At 34.4% G+C, this 16,850-nt stretch overlaps 1 protein-coding gene across 1 annotated transcript; it reads left to right on the top strand.

The window, feature by feature from the left end:
* The first annotated feature begins 808 nt into the window (after positions 1-808).
* LOC128189170 (RNA cytosine-C(5)-methyltransferase NSUN2-like) lies at positions 809-16,850 on the top strand. The gene is made up of 21 exons (XM_052860667.1): positions 809-949; positions 5,485-5,538; positions 7,211-7,305; positions 7,391-7,492; positions 7,594-7,699; positions 7,790-7,861; positions 8,077-8,161; positions 8,365-8,498; positions 8,733-8,863; positions 9,223-9,353; positions 10,240-10,313; positions 10,627-10,751; positions 12,276-12,382; positions 12,479-12,617; positions 12,897-12,995; positions 13,128-13,263; positions 13,388-13,468; positions 14,609-14,747; positions 14,876-14,915; positions 15,233-15,360; positions 16,167-16,850. Exons 1-21 carry the CDS (start codon positions 905-907, stop codon positions 16,415-16,417), a joined length of 2,274 nt encoding a protein of 757 aa, XP_052716627.1. The 5' UTR covers positions 809-904; the 3' UTR covers positions 16,418-16,850.

The following is a 16,850-nucleotide window of genomic DNA, read 5'->3' as shown; positions in this document are numbered from 1 at the left end:
GTACCTTTAACTTCAATTTCACAGTTTATTTCCTCTCTTTCATTACAAATTTTACATGGTCCCAAAAACATTGGGGGGGGGGGTGCAACTGTATGTTAATTTACTTTTTTATAAGTATACTCAAGAAAAATATTTGCTGCGAGAAAACGTGTGCTGGAGGGGGGCAGTCCCGTCCCCCTGTCCCTGCCCCCATTCCAACCCCCCCCCCCCCCCTTTCCGATGCTAAGTGCCTGTTGTTTTCCTGTAACATTGATTTTGATTGTTCTCTCAATTATTTATTTAATTTTTTGGTGTAAAATCTAATGTACATAACATTTTTATCACTTCTGATCATATTTTTCATATAAAAATCGCATTTTTAAATTGCACATATATCAGTTCGAAGTTCCTCCAAAAAGCTTTCGAATTTCCTCCCAATCGTTTACCGATCCCGATGGAAAGTTGGTTCACGCATGCGCACATCCTGGTTATAGTGCCTGGTTATAGGATATAAAAAGTACCCTATTCTATACCTCCTAGATAGTAAAGCAAATTTTATGTAGGTATACACTGGAAATAAAGCTCGGTGCATAAAAGTAAAACTATTACGGTATACAGTTTTAATTTCCGAATACATCAAAAACTTTATGTTGTCCTATTTTGTTGTCAACAGAAAAAGTGTATGAATAATTTAGTTTCAATATATGATATATAAAGATATGTTGAAAGCTGCTTTTAACATATATACCATGTGGAGTAAAAAGGAATTTTACTAAAATTTAAAGTGGTTGTGTTTGGTTTGAATTTTACTTTATCATTTCCTGCAAAACCAACCCATGTGGATTGATGTAATCCATGCATTGCTTACTAAGAAAAATTATTTTAACAAACATATTGCCTCTCGAAAAGTCTTTCTGTTAAGATAATGGGTAGGAGGCGACCGAGGCCAAATAAAAACAGGAGAGATGAGGTAATGAATATCGTAATAAGTGTGTGTTGTGATGCAATGCTAAATTCTAAAATTTGATTTTCTATGACTACTGCAGTATAGCTGTTTTAAGGTTGCTCAAATCATGAAATGGGTCTTTATGGACCTTTTGAGATATAATATGTAAACGGTGTGACCGTTGGACCGAGCGCAGATTTAACACTGGAGTTTGATTTATGTATGATAAAATATATTTAAAACGCACACAGTAGGATCCGCCTGCATAGTTGCCTACTCATACCATTCGTCAAAGTTAAACTAAACGTCGCGTGCTCCGTCTACATTATGACGTCATATTTCAGACGTAAAACGTTCAAGTTTTGTCTTCGGAAATAGCCGAAGACAGTTACGTGATTCCAAATTTTTTTATTTCTTCTTTTATTGTTCATCAATTTTATTCATATGAATGCCGCTGTAATAAAATTGCATACTTTGTTCAGTATCTAAAAGATCAGTTCCTTGACGTTTATGTTTTTATTTTCAATCTGATAATTTGATAAGACATACACAAAACATGTCGTGTTTCTTGATTGAAGCATTATTGAAACTTCTCTGGTTTCCTTTTTAATTTCTTTTAATTCAAATTCACTTCTATTGAAACACTGGAACCTATTAAAGCGTGTTTAGTGGCAATAAACATCGAAAAGTACCTGTCAATCAATGATCGAACTAACTTTTTAAAAACAAAATGGCTGCCAATATGGCGGCGCCCAGGGTTGGAAGAATTTTTTTTTGGCCTTAGTACCCCTGATTCAACATTCATTTTTCACTGATTTTCTTATACTGTATTTTTTGGGGCATATGCCGATGTGGGGCAAAGGCCGAATTGCTCATTTTCAGACAAAATTCAGGTAAAATCCATAGACTAGCCGAATTGGGGGATAGGCCGATTTTCAATCGATGATTTCTATGGTGAAAGTATGACCGCTGCATGATGAAGGAATTTAAGTTGACGTATTAAGTATATACTTTCAGAATATCGATGTAGAAAGTCAAAAGAGTAATTAAAGTTATTAAATTTGCTTAACATATATATTTTAAACATTTAAAAAAAATATAATTGTGTTTTGTGGCTGTTTGGTCTCTTCCGTATTCGTCGGTATATATCATTAGGTATCGTAATGTTACATAATGTAAATTTAATTGCAACACCAAACTCCGTGGTACTGTCTGATAGAACTAAGTACCGTATTTTCCCAACGACTCGTCGATGCGGACGACTCGTCGAATTGCTCATTTTTAGCCAAAATTTTAACAAAATCCTACAACACGTCGATTCAGACCATACGTCGATCTTATCACTTCAAAATGGCGTATAAAACTGCAGTAACATTATCAGTGTATGATGCCTCGATGTCCCCGATATTGCTACCAATTATTATTAATGATTAACATTTAAACAATTACACTGTATACGTATGCATCATATTTTCAAATACCGGCAACATCTACAAAGTTGCTTGCATTTTAAACAATTCCCGATATCGCGTGTTATGCAAAACTAAACTTACTTTGTCAGAAATATTTTATTCCCAAGCATTAAAATAATTATCCACTCTCACCATCGCCAGTGTATTTTCCATTACGTAACCAGCCACCTGTTGACTCGGCGCGTGGTCAGTGTTTGTTTAACAATTTCCGGTGTCAAAGGCATGCACCTGTCTCGTGTCGGACTTCAAAGGGGTATCTCAAGTGCAGAAAGCTTAGCAATTACTATGATTTGATGAAACTTGTTTACTTTGTATCCAGTTTTGCAGTTACACGCTTTTGTTTTACATAGACATTGTTAGAAATTATAAGATCGATCATTTATACGACTTGATAATGACGATATACGACATACATACGTTTCCTAACAATTTTATCTAACAATAATCAAAGAATTGGACAATAATTAATCAATGAACTATAATCACTCTTATAACGGTACTCTTTATATACACAGGGAGTGAAATTGCCGCAAAGATCTCAGCCTTAGGGCAAGATTATTAACACAACCGGTGTCAGCCTATTGTATAAACAGTAGTATTGATAATTACCGATTACGTGTGAATTTGGCCATAAAATATTTCTGATTTATGCTTTCCACTAACAACTCTTTACTAATAAAATAATTAAATTAAAAAAACATCCCCCGGACCTACTGCAATATTTTCTTCCATTCAAATTTGGTTTCAATTTTACTGTGCAATGTTATCTTCCTACTAGTGACACATAGAACCATGTGACGATGTGTTTATATAAACGGAACGGTAAAACTTTTAATTGATTAAAGACAATGTACCATTTTTTAATAACTGTTATTATTATGTATTTTAGTGTTAACAGATGAGTGAAAATGATTATTATTAAAGATGAATAGTAAATTCAACAGCGTAATTTTCAATCACACAGCCAACTCAAGATGATTAAAACCAAGATTTTTAATGCTATTTTAAACAATTTTCTGACCTCAAGCCTACGACAAGTCGAACAAGACGATAAGTCGGGTGCTCTGCTTCAGAGAAAAAAAATACCGACTAATCGTCGGAAAAATACGGTATGATATTTTACCAAACCTTTTATATTTTTATTAAAACCTTGCTGCTCAATTTCATTTAATCAAGTAATACTTTGAAAGCTACTTGTAGATCGGGGTATGGCGTCCATTAGCTCAACACGTGGTTTCATATTCAAATAGAGTTATCCCCCGTAATCGCATGAATGAGAAAACGAAATACCACACATAAAATATTTAATTTGTGTTCTTTTCCATTAATAAATTAAAAAGTGACTTGCCGTTATGCAAAGAAGTTGTAATGTTAAAAACACAATTAATGCGGTGAGGTGTAAGGGTGTACACTACGTGCCCCCAGGCTGTGTTTTAGTCACGGGTTTCACACCTTTGTATATACACACGACACCAGAATACCGTTATTTCATCCAACAGAAAATTAACTGTAAAAACACAAAGCATTGATTTATTCTGCACCCAAGACCAGTGATTCCCACGAACGCAGACATGAAGAAATTCACAAAAGTTCCGTCATATTTCATTCTACCCGGTTTCGTTTTTTTTTTTACTACGCATTAATAGTTTCCAGGGTTCATACGTGAAAGTGGGGTAAAAATTCTTTTGATTGGGGTTGTAAAGAAATACCTCGTACAGTACTGTACATTTTATTACTCGCAATGTCATTACAAAAATTATCAACGGGACAACTATCAGAGACGTATATACTAACGGGCTCTGTTATATCTATGTATCTGCAACTATCGAACAATAGTTCAAACGGACGAAAAAAAAAACCAACCCTGATGATAAACTGCTAAAAACAGTGGATTTTAAATTTGACTGTTTAATTTTTTCAACTTTGAGCCTATGATTAGCCGATCCCGGGGGATAAGCCGATGCTCGCGCATTGGAGTAAAAAAATACCGGCCTATGCCCCGAAAAATACGGTATATACATGTTACCATTAATCCTCGCTTCGCGAGGCGGGCTTCGCCCGCCTCTCGCTGCGCTTGGTAATATTCAGTTTGGGATAATTAAATACAATGTAAAACCTCCATTTAAGTCATTCTATCGCATAAATGGTCTATGAATAATCAGACCCATTTCCCATTGCCCATGATAGGTCTCAAATTGTTTCTATCTAAAATCCCAGTAGGCATAATTATTTTTAGCCATGTATTAAAACCTGATAAGCTAGAAGGGGTGTTTCTAAGATGAAATCTTGGAAATTTTTCATACATCATGAATGAACATTGCTAGAACTCTGAAATATTTATGAATATCAAGTAATTGAACAAATATGGATCAAAGATTTCTTGTGACAAAGTATAACAAATTGAGCACGACCTGCTGTTTGCTGACTTGACTCGCATTTGTTGGCAGTCGCCTGTATTGTAACATTAATTGACCTCATATGTTTTCTGCTGTGACTGTGTTGAGGGTGTTGCCATTAAACACAATCACATTTTTTATATCAATTTACAATTGATTAATAAAAGACATGCACAGTTAGATCTGACTATCTATGTATTCATAACGCTAAATATTGCACACATGGTATACATCATGACGTCATATTTTTTACATCACTCAACAAATTCTTTTAAAAGAAGGAAAGATTCGAACATGTAGATATAAGTAGAAAAATTTGACCAGTTGCAGAAGAATAACACATTTTATTAATCTTTTAAACAAGAATATCTTGGTGTATTTATTGTTCATTTTACATCACAAACAATTATCGCCAAACTTGAAGGTGGTACAAGTTTGAGAACTCAACATGGATGCCAGTGATGTCACTGCATGTGAAGTGATTATTTCTCCCCCATATTTGAAAAGTTTTTGAATTTCATAGGTATAGAGTGTAATTTCTGTATTTTGTCATATATATGGGTACATATGCTTTCTGTAAGGAGAGCTTGGCTCTCAAGGGCCTTTGGGCCTGTGAGAGGGCTTTGCCCTCTATCAATAGGTTATAGATAAAATTTCTTTTAGCACTGTTGTGATTTGCATATATTTTCAGAAAGGATACAAAGCCCATGTGAAAGAGAATAAGTTGTTTGAGAAATATTACAAAGTAAGTAAAAGTTAATACAATTTTTTAATCACAATGTCTTTGTTGTTGAATTATTTTTGCAAGAGGAATATATGCAGAAGTATCGCAGTACAGCTTCATTGCAATCACACATATGCTTATGGACATCCTCCCATTTCTTGGAAAACTTAGTCAAATTTTTCAGACAAAGGACTTGGATCTAAGTAAAGTAACACCCATAGTTAAAAGCACCTGTGATGCACATCTAGATTTCAAAGAGGCAGAGGGAATGTATGTTGATAAACTAGATGAGTTCATAATTGAAGATTGGGACAGTGTTTTGTACAGGAGACCTGACACTGAAAGTAGAAAAGCAGCTGTCCAGGGAGCCATAGAAGTTAACATGGATGGATTCAGTGGTTTTGAAAAAGAGCATAAAGAGTGTAACTTTGAAGAAGAAGAAGACAATGGGTTTCAAATCAGGTATTATCAAAAACAACAAAACATCCTCAGAAGTATCATGCCCAAGTACTTGGATAATATTGTTGCAAGTTTAGAAAACAGATTTCAGGAGAATGGTTTCATTGAAAAAATGCAAGTGCTACAGCCTATTCATATTCCAAGAAAGGAGAGCTAGCAAAGTATGGAAGTGAGGAAATTGCTGTTCTTGCCAACCACTTTGCTATCCATGGAACCAATCCAGAGGAAACCCCAATGGAATACAAACAGTATAAACGTCTTGTAGTTGGATCATGTCAAACTTCTTCCCTCGGTGATATGTGCTTTCACCTTGGATCCGAGTATGAAGATATCATGCCCAATATTGTGAGACTGATTCACTGTTGACAACTTGTACTGTGATACCAGTCAGCAATGCAACATGTGAAAGAGGGTTCTCAACCCAAAACAGAATTAAATCTAGACTGAGGACCAACTTGAACAACATTTCATTGAATGATTTAATGAGAATTTCTGAAGATGGTCCTTCCATGGCACACTTTGACTTTCCAGAGGCTCTGAAAATATGGAAGGAAGAAAAGAAGCGAAAGTTATTTGCATTGTGAATATTAACTGTGATTAATATGAGTAACTGTACATAGTGGTAAATAATCTTCATGAGAACAATTTTCATGCATCAAATTGCATTCTTGATCATATGTATATAAACACAGTATTAAACAATTGCAATTACTTTTAAATTAAGTTTCATTGTTTAGTTTAATAATTGAATAAGAGAAAATTGATATTGTTTAACAAAAAGATTTGTGAAGGTTGACGCAACACGCGTTTTGAGAAGTCTCCCTAAAATCTGAAACTTCTCCCTAAATTTCCCAGAGGGAGAAGTGAAGTCTCCCTGAAATTTGGGTCTAGGTTGGTCCCTGTAAGTTAATACAATTTTTAAATCACAATGTTTTTGTTATTTAATTATTTTTGTTTACAAATTGTAACGATATTCAATTTTTAGAGTTTAAAACCTTCTAAATTGAATTCCTTGACTGACTCTATAAGAATACATGTCAGCCATCAAATGTATGTAGTCTTGCATTATGTTTTATTTAATCAAGCTTAGTAAACCACTATTCATCAACTGATTCACAATTATACATGTATCACACATGGGTAAAAAAAAAGGTCATAATTAGTGTTTCACATACATGTACCTTTTTTTGTTTTCACAATGAATAGTCCTTTTCTTAAATGTTGTGTTTTATAGGAACTTGGTTTTGTACCAGAAGAGGAATGGGATGCCTTTATGAATGCTTTGAGGGAACCTCTTCCCATAACATTCAGGATCACAAGCTTTGGTGGGTAAGTATCAGTCAATAGAGCAGCAATATGGAAAAAGAAAGACAGCATGATATACTCACTGAAGATTTTACAACTTACTTTTCAGAGAAACAGAAGAGCTTAAGAAATTAGTGAAGACGGAATATATTGGCAAACTTTTAGAAGAGAAGTCAGAGAGCGATAAACCAAAAGTGATCTGTTTGCCTTGGTAAAATATCTAAACTATGTCATAAAAACCATTTTGTGTAATATCCATTGCAGGGGAAAATAGCGGGGAAAAAATCCCTATTTCTTGTTCAATGTTTGCAGGTATCCTGATGAACTAGGATGGCAATTAAACTCTTCCAGACAAGAAGTTCGTAAAGATGCAAGATTTGAAAAATTGAAGACTTTTCTTCTTCAAGAAACAGAGAGTGTAAGAGATTTTCATGTTGTTGCTAAAAATTGCATTTGAATTTTGCATTTGAATAACTTTTAATGACATATTTGTATTATATGGTGACAGGGCAGTATCAGCAGACAGGAAGCGGTTTCTATGATTCCACCAATGTTAATGGCTGTCAAGTCACACCACAAGGTATGTACTATACAGGGAAATATTTGCCCCCTTTTCATTTTTGCTCTCAACAAATAATTCTTTTTATTGGCTGGATTTCTCTTAACATTCACTGTAGGGGTATTTAATGAGCATTTCATATTCTTTGATCAGTGAAACCAGTTTTAGATGACTACGTTAAAATAATGATGTTAAGTGCTTACACCAGTTCTGGGAATTTTATTACATTGTTGCAGGTGTTGGACATGTGTGCTGCTCCTGGCTCCAAAACTGCCCAGCTGATTGAATACCTTCACAACACACCTGACAACCAGATACCAGGTATGCAACATCCTGTATATCGACATTGTTTAAAACAAACATTAATCATGGCTTTGGATGTTGAATACCTAGTACTGTTATTTTGCCTCTAAATGTGTAACAACTATTCCATTTCTAAAGGAATTTATATAACGGTAATGTGTCTTTCTTTTGTATAAAATGGAAATGTGATTAATATATCCATTTTCTGTTTGATGTTTTAGAAGGGTATGTTGTTGCAAATGATGTTGATAACAAAAGATGTTACTTGATGACTCACCAGGTCAAGAGGTTAAACAGTCCTTGCTGTGCCATCATTAACCATGATGCCTCCTATCTTCCCAATCTCAGATATGGGGTAATGTATAATCAGATACTCATGAATTATTTTCTTATTCATTTAGATACTCCTAGTAAATATGCTATTTTTGATACACTTATGTTATTTGGATTTTGTAATTATATGGATGTAAATGAATACAAATAATGCATTTATTTCAAGATCTTAAAATAGTGTCTTTATTACTGGTATTATCATTTTGAGAGTGAGAAAAAGAATTATTAAAGGTTAGAAATATTTGTAACATTTCAGGATGGGCCGCGTGAGTTTGTGAAGTATGACCGCATCCTGTGTGATGTACCATGCAGTGGGGATGGCACTCTCAGAAAAAACCAGGACATCTGGTCAAAGTGGACCCCGAACCAAGGCATCAATTTACATGGGTAACAGTTTTACTCCTACTGTGTTGCTACAGAATATTTGGATCTTGCTCTTATCCTCTCTGACCAATATATATTTAGCTCTTCAATTGATACCTTTCTTTTCACTTCCATTAACAGCTGGGGTAGTGGGTTATTTGTCGATTTATGTAGCTTGAATATGTAAGACATAACTGAAGTTCCATTCAATGTTGTACATGTAGTTGTTTTCCATTTCTTTGTATTGCTGAAAAATTCAGCAAAGTTTTGTTCATGGTGTTATACGACAGATAATGATATAGAGTACATGTATTTACTTTTCAAGATCATTTTACAAATGAAATAAATTTGACTCCCTTACAACTGTTGTATGTTGGTTGTAGTATTCAGGCCAAGATCCTGAAGCGAGGTCTGGACCTGTTGGAGGTTGGAGGGCGCCTCGTGTATTCGACGTGTTCCCTGAATCCCGTGGAGGACGAGGCGGTGATAGCCGGCATGCTACAGAAGTGTGAAGGTAAGGCAGGGTTACACAGTGGTCATTATACCCCCACTCTGAAGTGTCAGTCTGTCTGTCAGTAAGAAATTTTTGTCTCTGATTTCTCAGCAACTATTAATCTTAGCTGCTTCACATTTTAATTTTAACATACTCTTTGTTAGGCATGCCTTATGATGGGATTCATTTTTGTTCTAATTAGACTTCAACTTCCTTTTAAATGACAACTGTTTATTTTCAAACAAATTTTAGTCAGATATTTCTTAGCAACTATTGATTGCAGCTGCTTGAAATTTTAATACAATATTGTTTAGACGTGCCATGTGGTGGGATTCATTTTTTATCAAATTGCGCATCAACTTCCTTTTAAATGACAACTTTGTTTATTATGTTTATTCATATCACAGCAGGGGTATCAGTTGTGATCATTGGCTCACATATTTTTTGTTGAAATCAGGTCCAAAAGGGGATGGGGTGGGGGAGAATTGAAGGGGCTCATAATTTAATGCCTATTTCAAGTCAGTCCAAATTAACAAAAATTTTAATAAGTATTGAAATAAGGCAGAAGGATGGGAGAGTTGTTATGTCATGTCAATTTCAAGTCAAGTTGAGAGAGAGATTACTGAGATAATATTTCCATCTGCTACTTCTAGTATTCTGATGCACTCAAAGAAAATTCTTTTACTTTATGTAGCTCAAGGATTAAGATACCAGTGAAAAAGGATAAATTGATAATTACAAGATTTCATTGGTGTAAAAAAAATCTCATTTTCATCAAGATTGATAGAAATATGATACAAAATATCAGAGGATTAATTAAACACACAACTCATTTCAACATCAGACTGGATTTGAGTTAAAACTACTTGTATACAGCTGCTATACTTGCACTGTCTTTTTCCTGAAGGTACTGTGGAACTGGTGGATGTGAGCGAGGAAATCAAGAATCTCAAGTACACCCCAGGCCTCTCTTACTGGAAGGTATACGTAGTATATAACAGAGCCTCAACTACTGTAGAGATTCCTTGTTTTTATGATTCTGAAGTGTTGTGTCAAACTGTTAAGATATAAAATTGCAATCACTGAACTTAAAGTTATTATTTCATTACCGTTAGTTGACAACTAACAGAAAAATAAATGTGAAATATTTAGAATCTACCAGTATGTGCGTTGCTTCTCACAATTTTACTTGGAATTAATTCCTAACATTAATTGAGAATTTTTCTACTAAATCTTCTCTGCTAGAGTATATTAGTTCTTGCAAATTAACTTGAGACATTCTTTTATTCGACAGCTGATGACAAAGGATGGAAGTCAGTTTTTTGATAGCTACGAGTCTGTCACAAACTACACACACTTCCAGCCCTCCATGTTTGCTCCCAGCAAGGAGGAGAGCGAAAAGTTAAACCTTCACAGATGGTAAGGCTTAAATTATTCATTTCTGTATAGTTTTAGTTCTCTATGCACAGAAGTTTATTTACACCACAATACATTACCAACATTTGAATCGTCTTGAAAAACTTTTCCTCATGAACTTCTGTTTTTTTATAATTCAATTTTTACACTTGCTTAAATCTAAATCATCATACCTGTATGATTAAGATGCACTACAAGTAGATCCTAAAGTCTGCCATGGTTCTAGGATTTGTACAGGGTGCTAAATTAATTGTGAGTCTTATCATTGGCTTTGTTATATTGAAGCTGTTGATAAAGAATTCACAGACACTTTTTGCCAAACATATCAACTTATGCTTTATTATGGATAATAATCCTTGTGTTTAACAACATTTTGTTTCATGGGAATCATTAATTAGTATGCAAGATTAAGGGACCAAAAAAATGTGATAGGTCTGACATGTGCCTTTTCTAGGTAGTACATATAGTACTCAGGAGAAGAAATTCCAAATTGTGAGAACTTGATTATGATACATAGTGCAGTATACATTGATGTTTTCAAAAAGCTAACTGCTCAAAGAGCTCAAGTGTTTGAGGTGTTGATTAGAAGACATGGTCATTTTGGCTACAACAACAAATGCTAAATACTGTATACAGGGAAATATTCACCCCCTGTTTTATTTTCACCCCTTTTGGCCTCGTTTTCAGCGGGTAAATTTAAGACTGGGCGAATGCCAAGGTCTTAAATTATCCTTCCTTAAAGAAACCTATGTCTGGGCGAATTCAAGACGGGGTGAAACCGTTTGCAAGTGAAGAAGGGCAAAAATAACACTGGGCGAAAATAACCCTGTGTACAGTATCAGTTTATGGTACACTAACAACTTTGTCCTGTCTAGGTCTTACATAACCAAATAGGCATCTAGGCAAATAAATACAGTAGTTCTAGTAAAAGTGGCAGTAAACACAACGTTATCATGACTTAATATATTTAATCTCTTTTGAAAATTTTCAATAAAAATTGGAAGTATTGAACATTGGTGTTTGTACCAGAATATTAATTTTAATGGGGATATTTTATGTCCTCTGTGTACAATGAATAAAGGGCATGTGACATGACTTGAGTTGCACTACAAGTAGATCCTACAGCCCTACCATGGCTGTAGGATTTGTACAGGCTGCAATATTAATTTGTGAATATGATTTTTGTCGAGGACTTATGCATAAGCTCTTGATGATAAAATTCACAGACATTTTTATGTCTTAATTAAATGTCTCAGAAATGAGATTTGATTAGTACAACGTCAGCGTCAGTTGTGTGCTATGAATTTTTTACTTGTTTTGTATTATGGACATTGACATCATCATTTTATCTACAGTTTAGTTCTAGGATTAGTCACAAGTGATAAGGAAAAAATTTGATAAATTTTGAAATATGTCGACGTAGACATTATATCAGTTTTAAATTCGAGAGAATTGTTTTATGATACTTTGTGAATATCGGTACTCTTTTCAAGTAAAGATTTCTAAGAAGAGACTTTCTGTTTTCAGCATGAGAGTGCTACCACACCAACAGGACACAGGGGGATTCTTTATCGCCGTCCTGGTGAAGAAGGCAACAGTGCCATGGCAACAGAAAAAAGAAGCCAAACTTTCAGGTTCATATATATTTTTTCCTGTCAAAATGTCTGATTTTGATCTTTCCACTTTTTCATCAACATCAGTCATTCTACATAGGTTTTTGTTTTATTCAGAACAAAAGGATAAAAGTGAAGCCAATGGAGGGGAAGTAAAAGACAACAAAATGGAGGATGGTAACAACACAACGGAGCAGACGGCTAAGGAAGATGATGGAACCAAGAAAAGGCCAGCCGAGGAGGACGAGGACTTGAAGTAATTCATGTTAGAGTTTTAGAGTAATAGATGTTCTGAGTGGTACATGTATTGAAGTAAAAGATGATAGAGTTTTAAAGTAATAGATGTTCTGTGTGTTAGAATTGGTGTGTTAAAGTGATTTCATTTTGGTGTGGGAATAATACATGTAAAGAATATATACATGTGAATTAGTACAGTTTATACACTTGAATTCGGTAGAATTTGTTTGTCCTTTGGTACTCTTCGCTGGAATATAGTTTAAAACTGATGATTAATAAAAAGTGTTTTCTTTTGCAGCCCCAAGCCATCAAAGCAAGTGACCAGAAGATTGCATGGCTATAAAGAAGATCCTTATATCTTTATGGATGAAAAAGACCCCATGTGGGAACCTATCAGGTTTGATTCCATTTTGTGACTACATGACAAAGAGAAAAGTTTGCAAAAACACACTGTTAAAGTGATCTCCCTTATGATTTAAGAACCATACCAAATGATGACATCTATATAATTGACATTTATAATTGATAGGAATTTTTATGGAATTCCTGAGGACTTCCCACAGAATCAGATCATGTACAGAGCAGAGAATGGACAAAGAAGGACGCTCTATTTTGTGTCCTCAGCCATCAGGGATCTAGTCCGCAGAAACAATGACAGATTCAAAGTAAGTCATCTGAAGTCTCTGGAAAGTTACTGTTCAGAAAAAAAGAGTTCGGAATACAAAGAGAGAAGAAAATTTATTTTTGTGAAGAATGAAAAAATTGCAAACGGTTTACCTTTTTTTTCAGTTCATCAACCTGGGCGTCAAGATATTTGGGCGGAGTAAGTCTCCACTGGTACCAGACTGTGATTACAGAATTGCTCAAGAGGTAACGTTTTCTTTTATGTTATGTATTACATGTAAATGTAGGTAGGTTATATTAAAGTTTGAAGAGCTGTATATTTAAGGAAAATATATGAATAAGCAGTATTTTAAAGAGATTTTATAGTTCTTAAAATATTTATGCTCAGAAATTGACAAAATAAATGTATATATTTTCTGTGTACATTTAAAGCTGATATGTTTTTATTCAAAATCTTAATACTGTAAGTTTCTTTTCCATTTGTTGAAAAAAGAAGGATTGCATGGGATCAATTATTTTTTTTTATAAAGATTGGATACAATTTACACATTTTGTGATTTCATGATTGAGCATGTTGGCTCTCAGATGTGCTTCGCCATTGATATTGAATTTCATGCTCTCTTTGACTTCCTTGAGTACATGCATTAGATTGATTTATTACCTAATCAAAGGGATTTTGTTGTTTTATTACATATTAAATATTTGCGTCTATTTTGAACTGCCGGTCAATAGACTGCGATCTATTAGACCGCCGGTCAATAGTCTTCGATCTATTGGACCGCCGGTCAATAGACTGCGATCTATTGGACCGGCAACGTATTTCAGAACGCTGGTATGTTAATGTTACATCCTTTCAATAGTTCTCATGGAATGTATATTCCTTTACATAGACGCTGTTTTTAGTACTTGGTGAAACCAAATTCAATGTTATCAAAATGGAGTATCAAATAATCAATAGTTTTAAAGCCTAATATAAGGTAAAAGACTACATGTATTTAAAATCTAATAGGTTGAAGATTCCCCCTTCTTTGTGTAAACTATTAAATTGAGATGTTGTAATGCATGCAACAGGTTTTGTGCATGTAAAAGATGAAAAAAAAATCTTAGTATATTGCATAATGGCTCGAAAATCATCTGCAATATGCAAATTGTAAACCCCGAAAACTAAAAAAGGAATTAGGTAATAAAACAATTATTTAACGCTTGAACAGTCAATAGACCAGAATTTTTTCCCTTGGTGCAAGGAACAGCTCAGTATGATCTATTGCCCTCGGCCGTTGGCCTCGGGCAATAGATCATACTGAGCTGTTCCCTGCACCTCGGGAAAATATTCTGGTCTATTGACTGCTAAAGCATTAAATAATTGTATAATATCTCTCTATCCAGGGTTTAGTGACGATGAAGAGTATGCTACAGAAGAGGGCTTTAGTTCTGTCCAGGGAGGACTTTATCCTGGCCTTGACCAAAGAGAACCCACTGTTTAAAGAATTCTCAGCTGATGGCATCTCCAAGTTCCAAGGCATTGGTAGGGCCTGCTGATATGTTATAAACTTTGTGTTTTCTGTCAGTTCCTCGACATAAATGTAAAAAGGATACCGAGTCCTTTTGACTGGAGTTCTGTTGTTCATTAGTAATGTTATGTTTTAATTTCAGATACAGGAAGTATAGCTCTTCTTTATAAAGGATCAGCGAGGTAAAAATATATGCATTCATTTTAGTATGAAATATGTGTTCATGATTTGTTCATGGTGACATAGTCATGATGTTGAAATGAAAACTTAGGAATTATTAGAATTCATGTTACCCCTCAACTATGAATTTGCAACCCCAAGGAATTAAGAGCACTGTCTTTATTTATTTCATTATCATCTTAAACAAATCTACAGAATGAAATCCTAATGAATTGTAGAAAAGTTGACTTAAAAAATTTGAACCTTAAGAATTTGAATGAAAAAAGTTTCAGAGATAGAAAACTTTAAATCTGCTATAAAGAAAATGTCTTTCTTACAGTGGGAGTCGGCCGGCCTGTGACCTGGTGATCTGTGGGTGGAGGGGGAAGACCTCACTCAGGGCCTTTATCAACCACGGACTCAGATTCCACTACCTCAGGCTCTTCAGTGAAAAACTGGCAGAAGAACGTAAGGATAACACTTCATTTGAATTTTTTTTTTACAGAGTTATCCTTCCTAGACTCAGTGATTGAAAAAATTGATAAAGATTTAAGTTTTTATACAGTGGAATTATAGAAATCAAAGTTTTTATACAGTGGAATTATCTGATTTTGCTTGAATTTCTTGAATTTAATTGGCACCTTTTACACCATAATTTTTTTTTACAGAGTTATCCTTCCTAGACTCAGTGATTGAAAAAATTGATAAAGATTTAAGTTTTTATACAGTGGAATTATAGAAATCAAAGTTTTTATACAGTGGAATTATCTGATTTTGCTTGAATTTCTTGGATTTAATTGGCACCTTTTACACCATAACTAATCAATGTTTCAGTGGATATGGACATTCTGTTATTTGATTTATGATTTCTTCAAGAAAACTGTCTGGCCAAAAACTTCTTACTCCTAATAAATATTATATTTAAGACTTTAGTTATTTACTACATAAAATTGAATATGTTAAAATGCTCTTGAAAAGAGAGAGGGTTTTAATTTGTAGATTAAATTTGAAGTATCAAAGTTTGGATCATCTATCAATAATGTTCAAAGAGTGATTTAATGATTATAATTGCAAGTTAAAGTAGGATGTAAAATTTGGCAAAGTAAAGAATTTTAGAGTATGAAGTACCCACAAAGTTCATAAATTTTCATTCCTCACAATACCTGCTGAAGCTTAAATTAATGTATGTGTCATGTCTAAACTCTCTTACAACTGTCTTGAGTGCACCATATTTTTGTGTACTGCTATTTGTTCACACTTATTCTTTTGTATAGTGGCAATCCAGATGGAGGAACGGAAACAACAGAAGAAAGATAAGGAAAAAACAACAGAAGAGGAGGGAAATGTAGAACTGGATCCAGAAGAAAACACAGGGGTGGATCAAACAGATGTTGACTCTGAAATGACGAGGGGTGAAAGGATGGAGGAGGATGATGGAGAGACTGTTGATGATGTAGTGGATGGTTTGGACAATGACACTGGTGATAGATGTACAGATGGACAAACAGATGAATGTGGCACTTGAGTGAAAGAAAGTCCTAGATATCTGGATCCTGTCTTTGTATGAAAAGAAATCGTGGAAAGGAGAAGCTTTTAAAAAAAGAAAAACAAGATGTGTGGTGTCAGATCAAATTTTAAGTGCTGTGAATATGCATTGAATTAGGATGCTTCTTTCTGCACTTCAAGTTGTAATGTAGAAGGAATATCTTTATCACAATCTTGATGGAGGTCTATTTAGGCAGCAGATGACAGGGTGACACTATAGAAGCCAGCCAAAGTGTTGATGTACAATAAGAAATTTCATCGCACACAGATATTCTAATAATGAGATTCATTTAACACATTTATGAATTTGTCGTGATAAGTATTTCCACTTGCTTAAGCAATTCAGATCATATTCAAGCCGCAGTCTTTGAAAATGTGTTGAAAGATTACCTTCTATTAAATCTCCAAACAAG

Source organism: Crassostrea angulata, chromosome 6 (genome assembly GCF_025612915.1).
Source record: "Crassostrea angulata isolate pt1a10 chromosome 6, ASM2561291v2, whole genome shotgun sequence".
Taxonomy (NCBI): Eukaryota; Metazoa; Mollusca; class Bivalvia; order Ostreida; family Ostreidae; genus Magallana; species Magallana angulata.
The sequence above is the reverse complement of the archived record's forward strand: the minus strand, read 5'-3'. Positions and strand labels throughout refer to the sequence as shown.

Coding starts and splice junctions, on each gene's coding strand:
- LOC128189170 (XM_052860667.1), top strand. CDS start 905: ATGGGTAGGAGGCGACCGAGGCCAAATAAAAACAGGAGAGATGAG. Junction 10,752..12,275: donor AAGTTAAACCTTCACAGATG/GTAAGGCTTAAA, acceptor TTCTGTTTTCAG/CATGAGAGTGCTACCACACC. Junction 12,383..12,478: donor AAAAGAAGCCAAACTTTCAG/GTTCATATATAT, acceptor TGTTTTATTCAG/AACAAAAGGATAAAAGTGAA.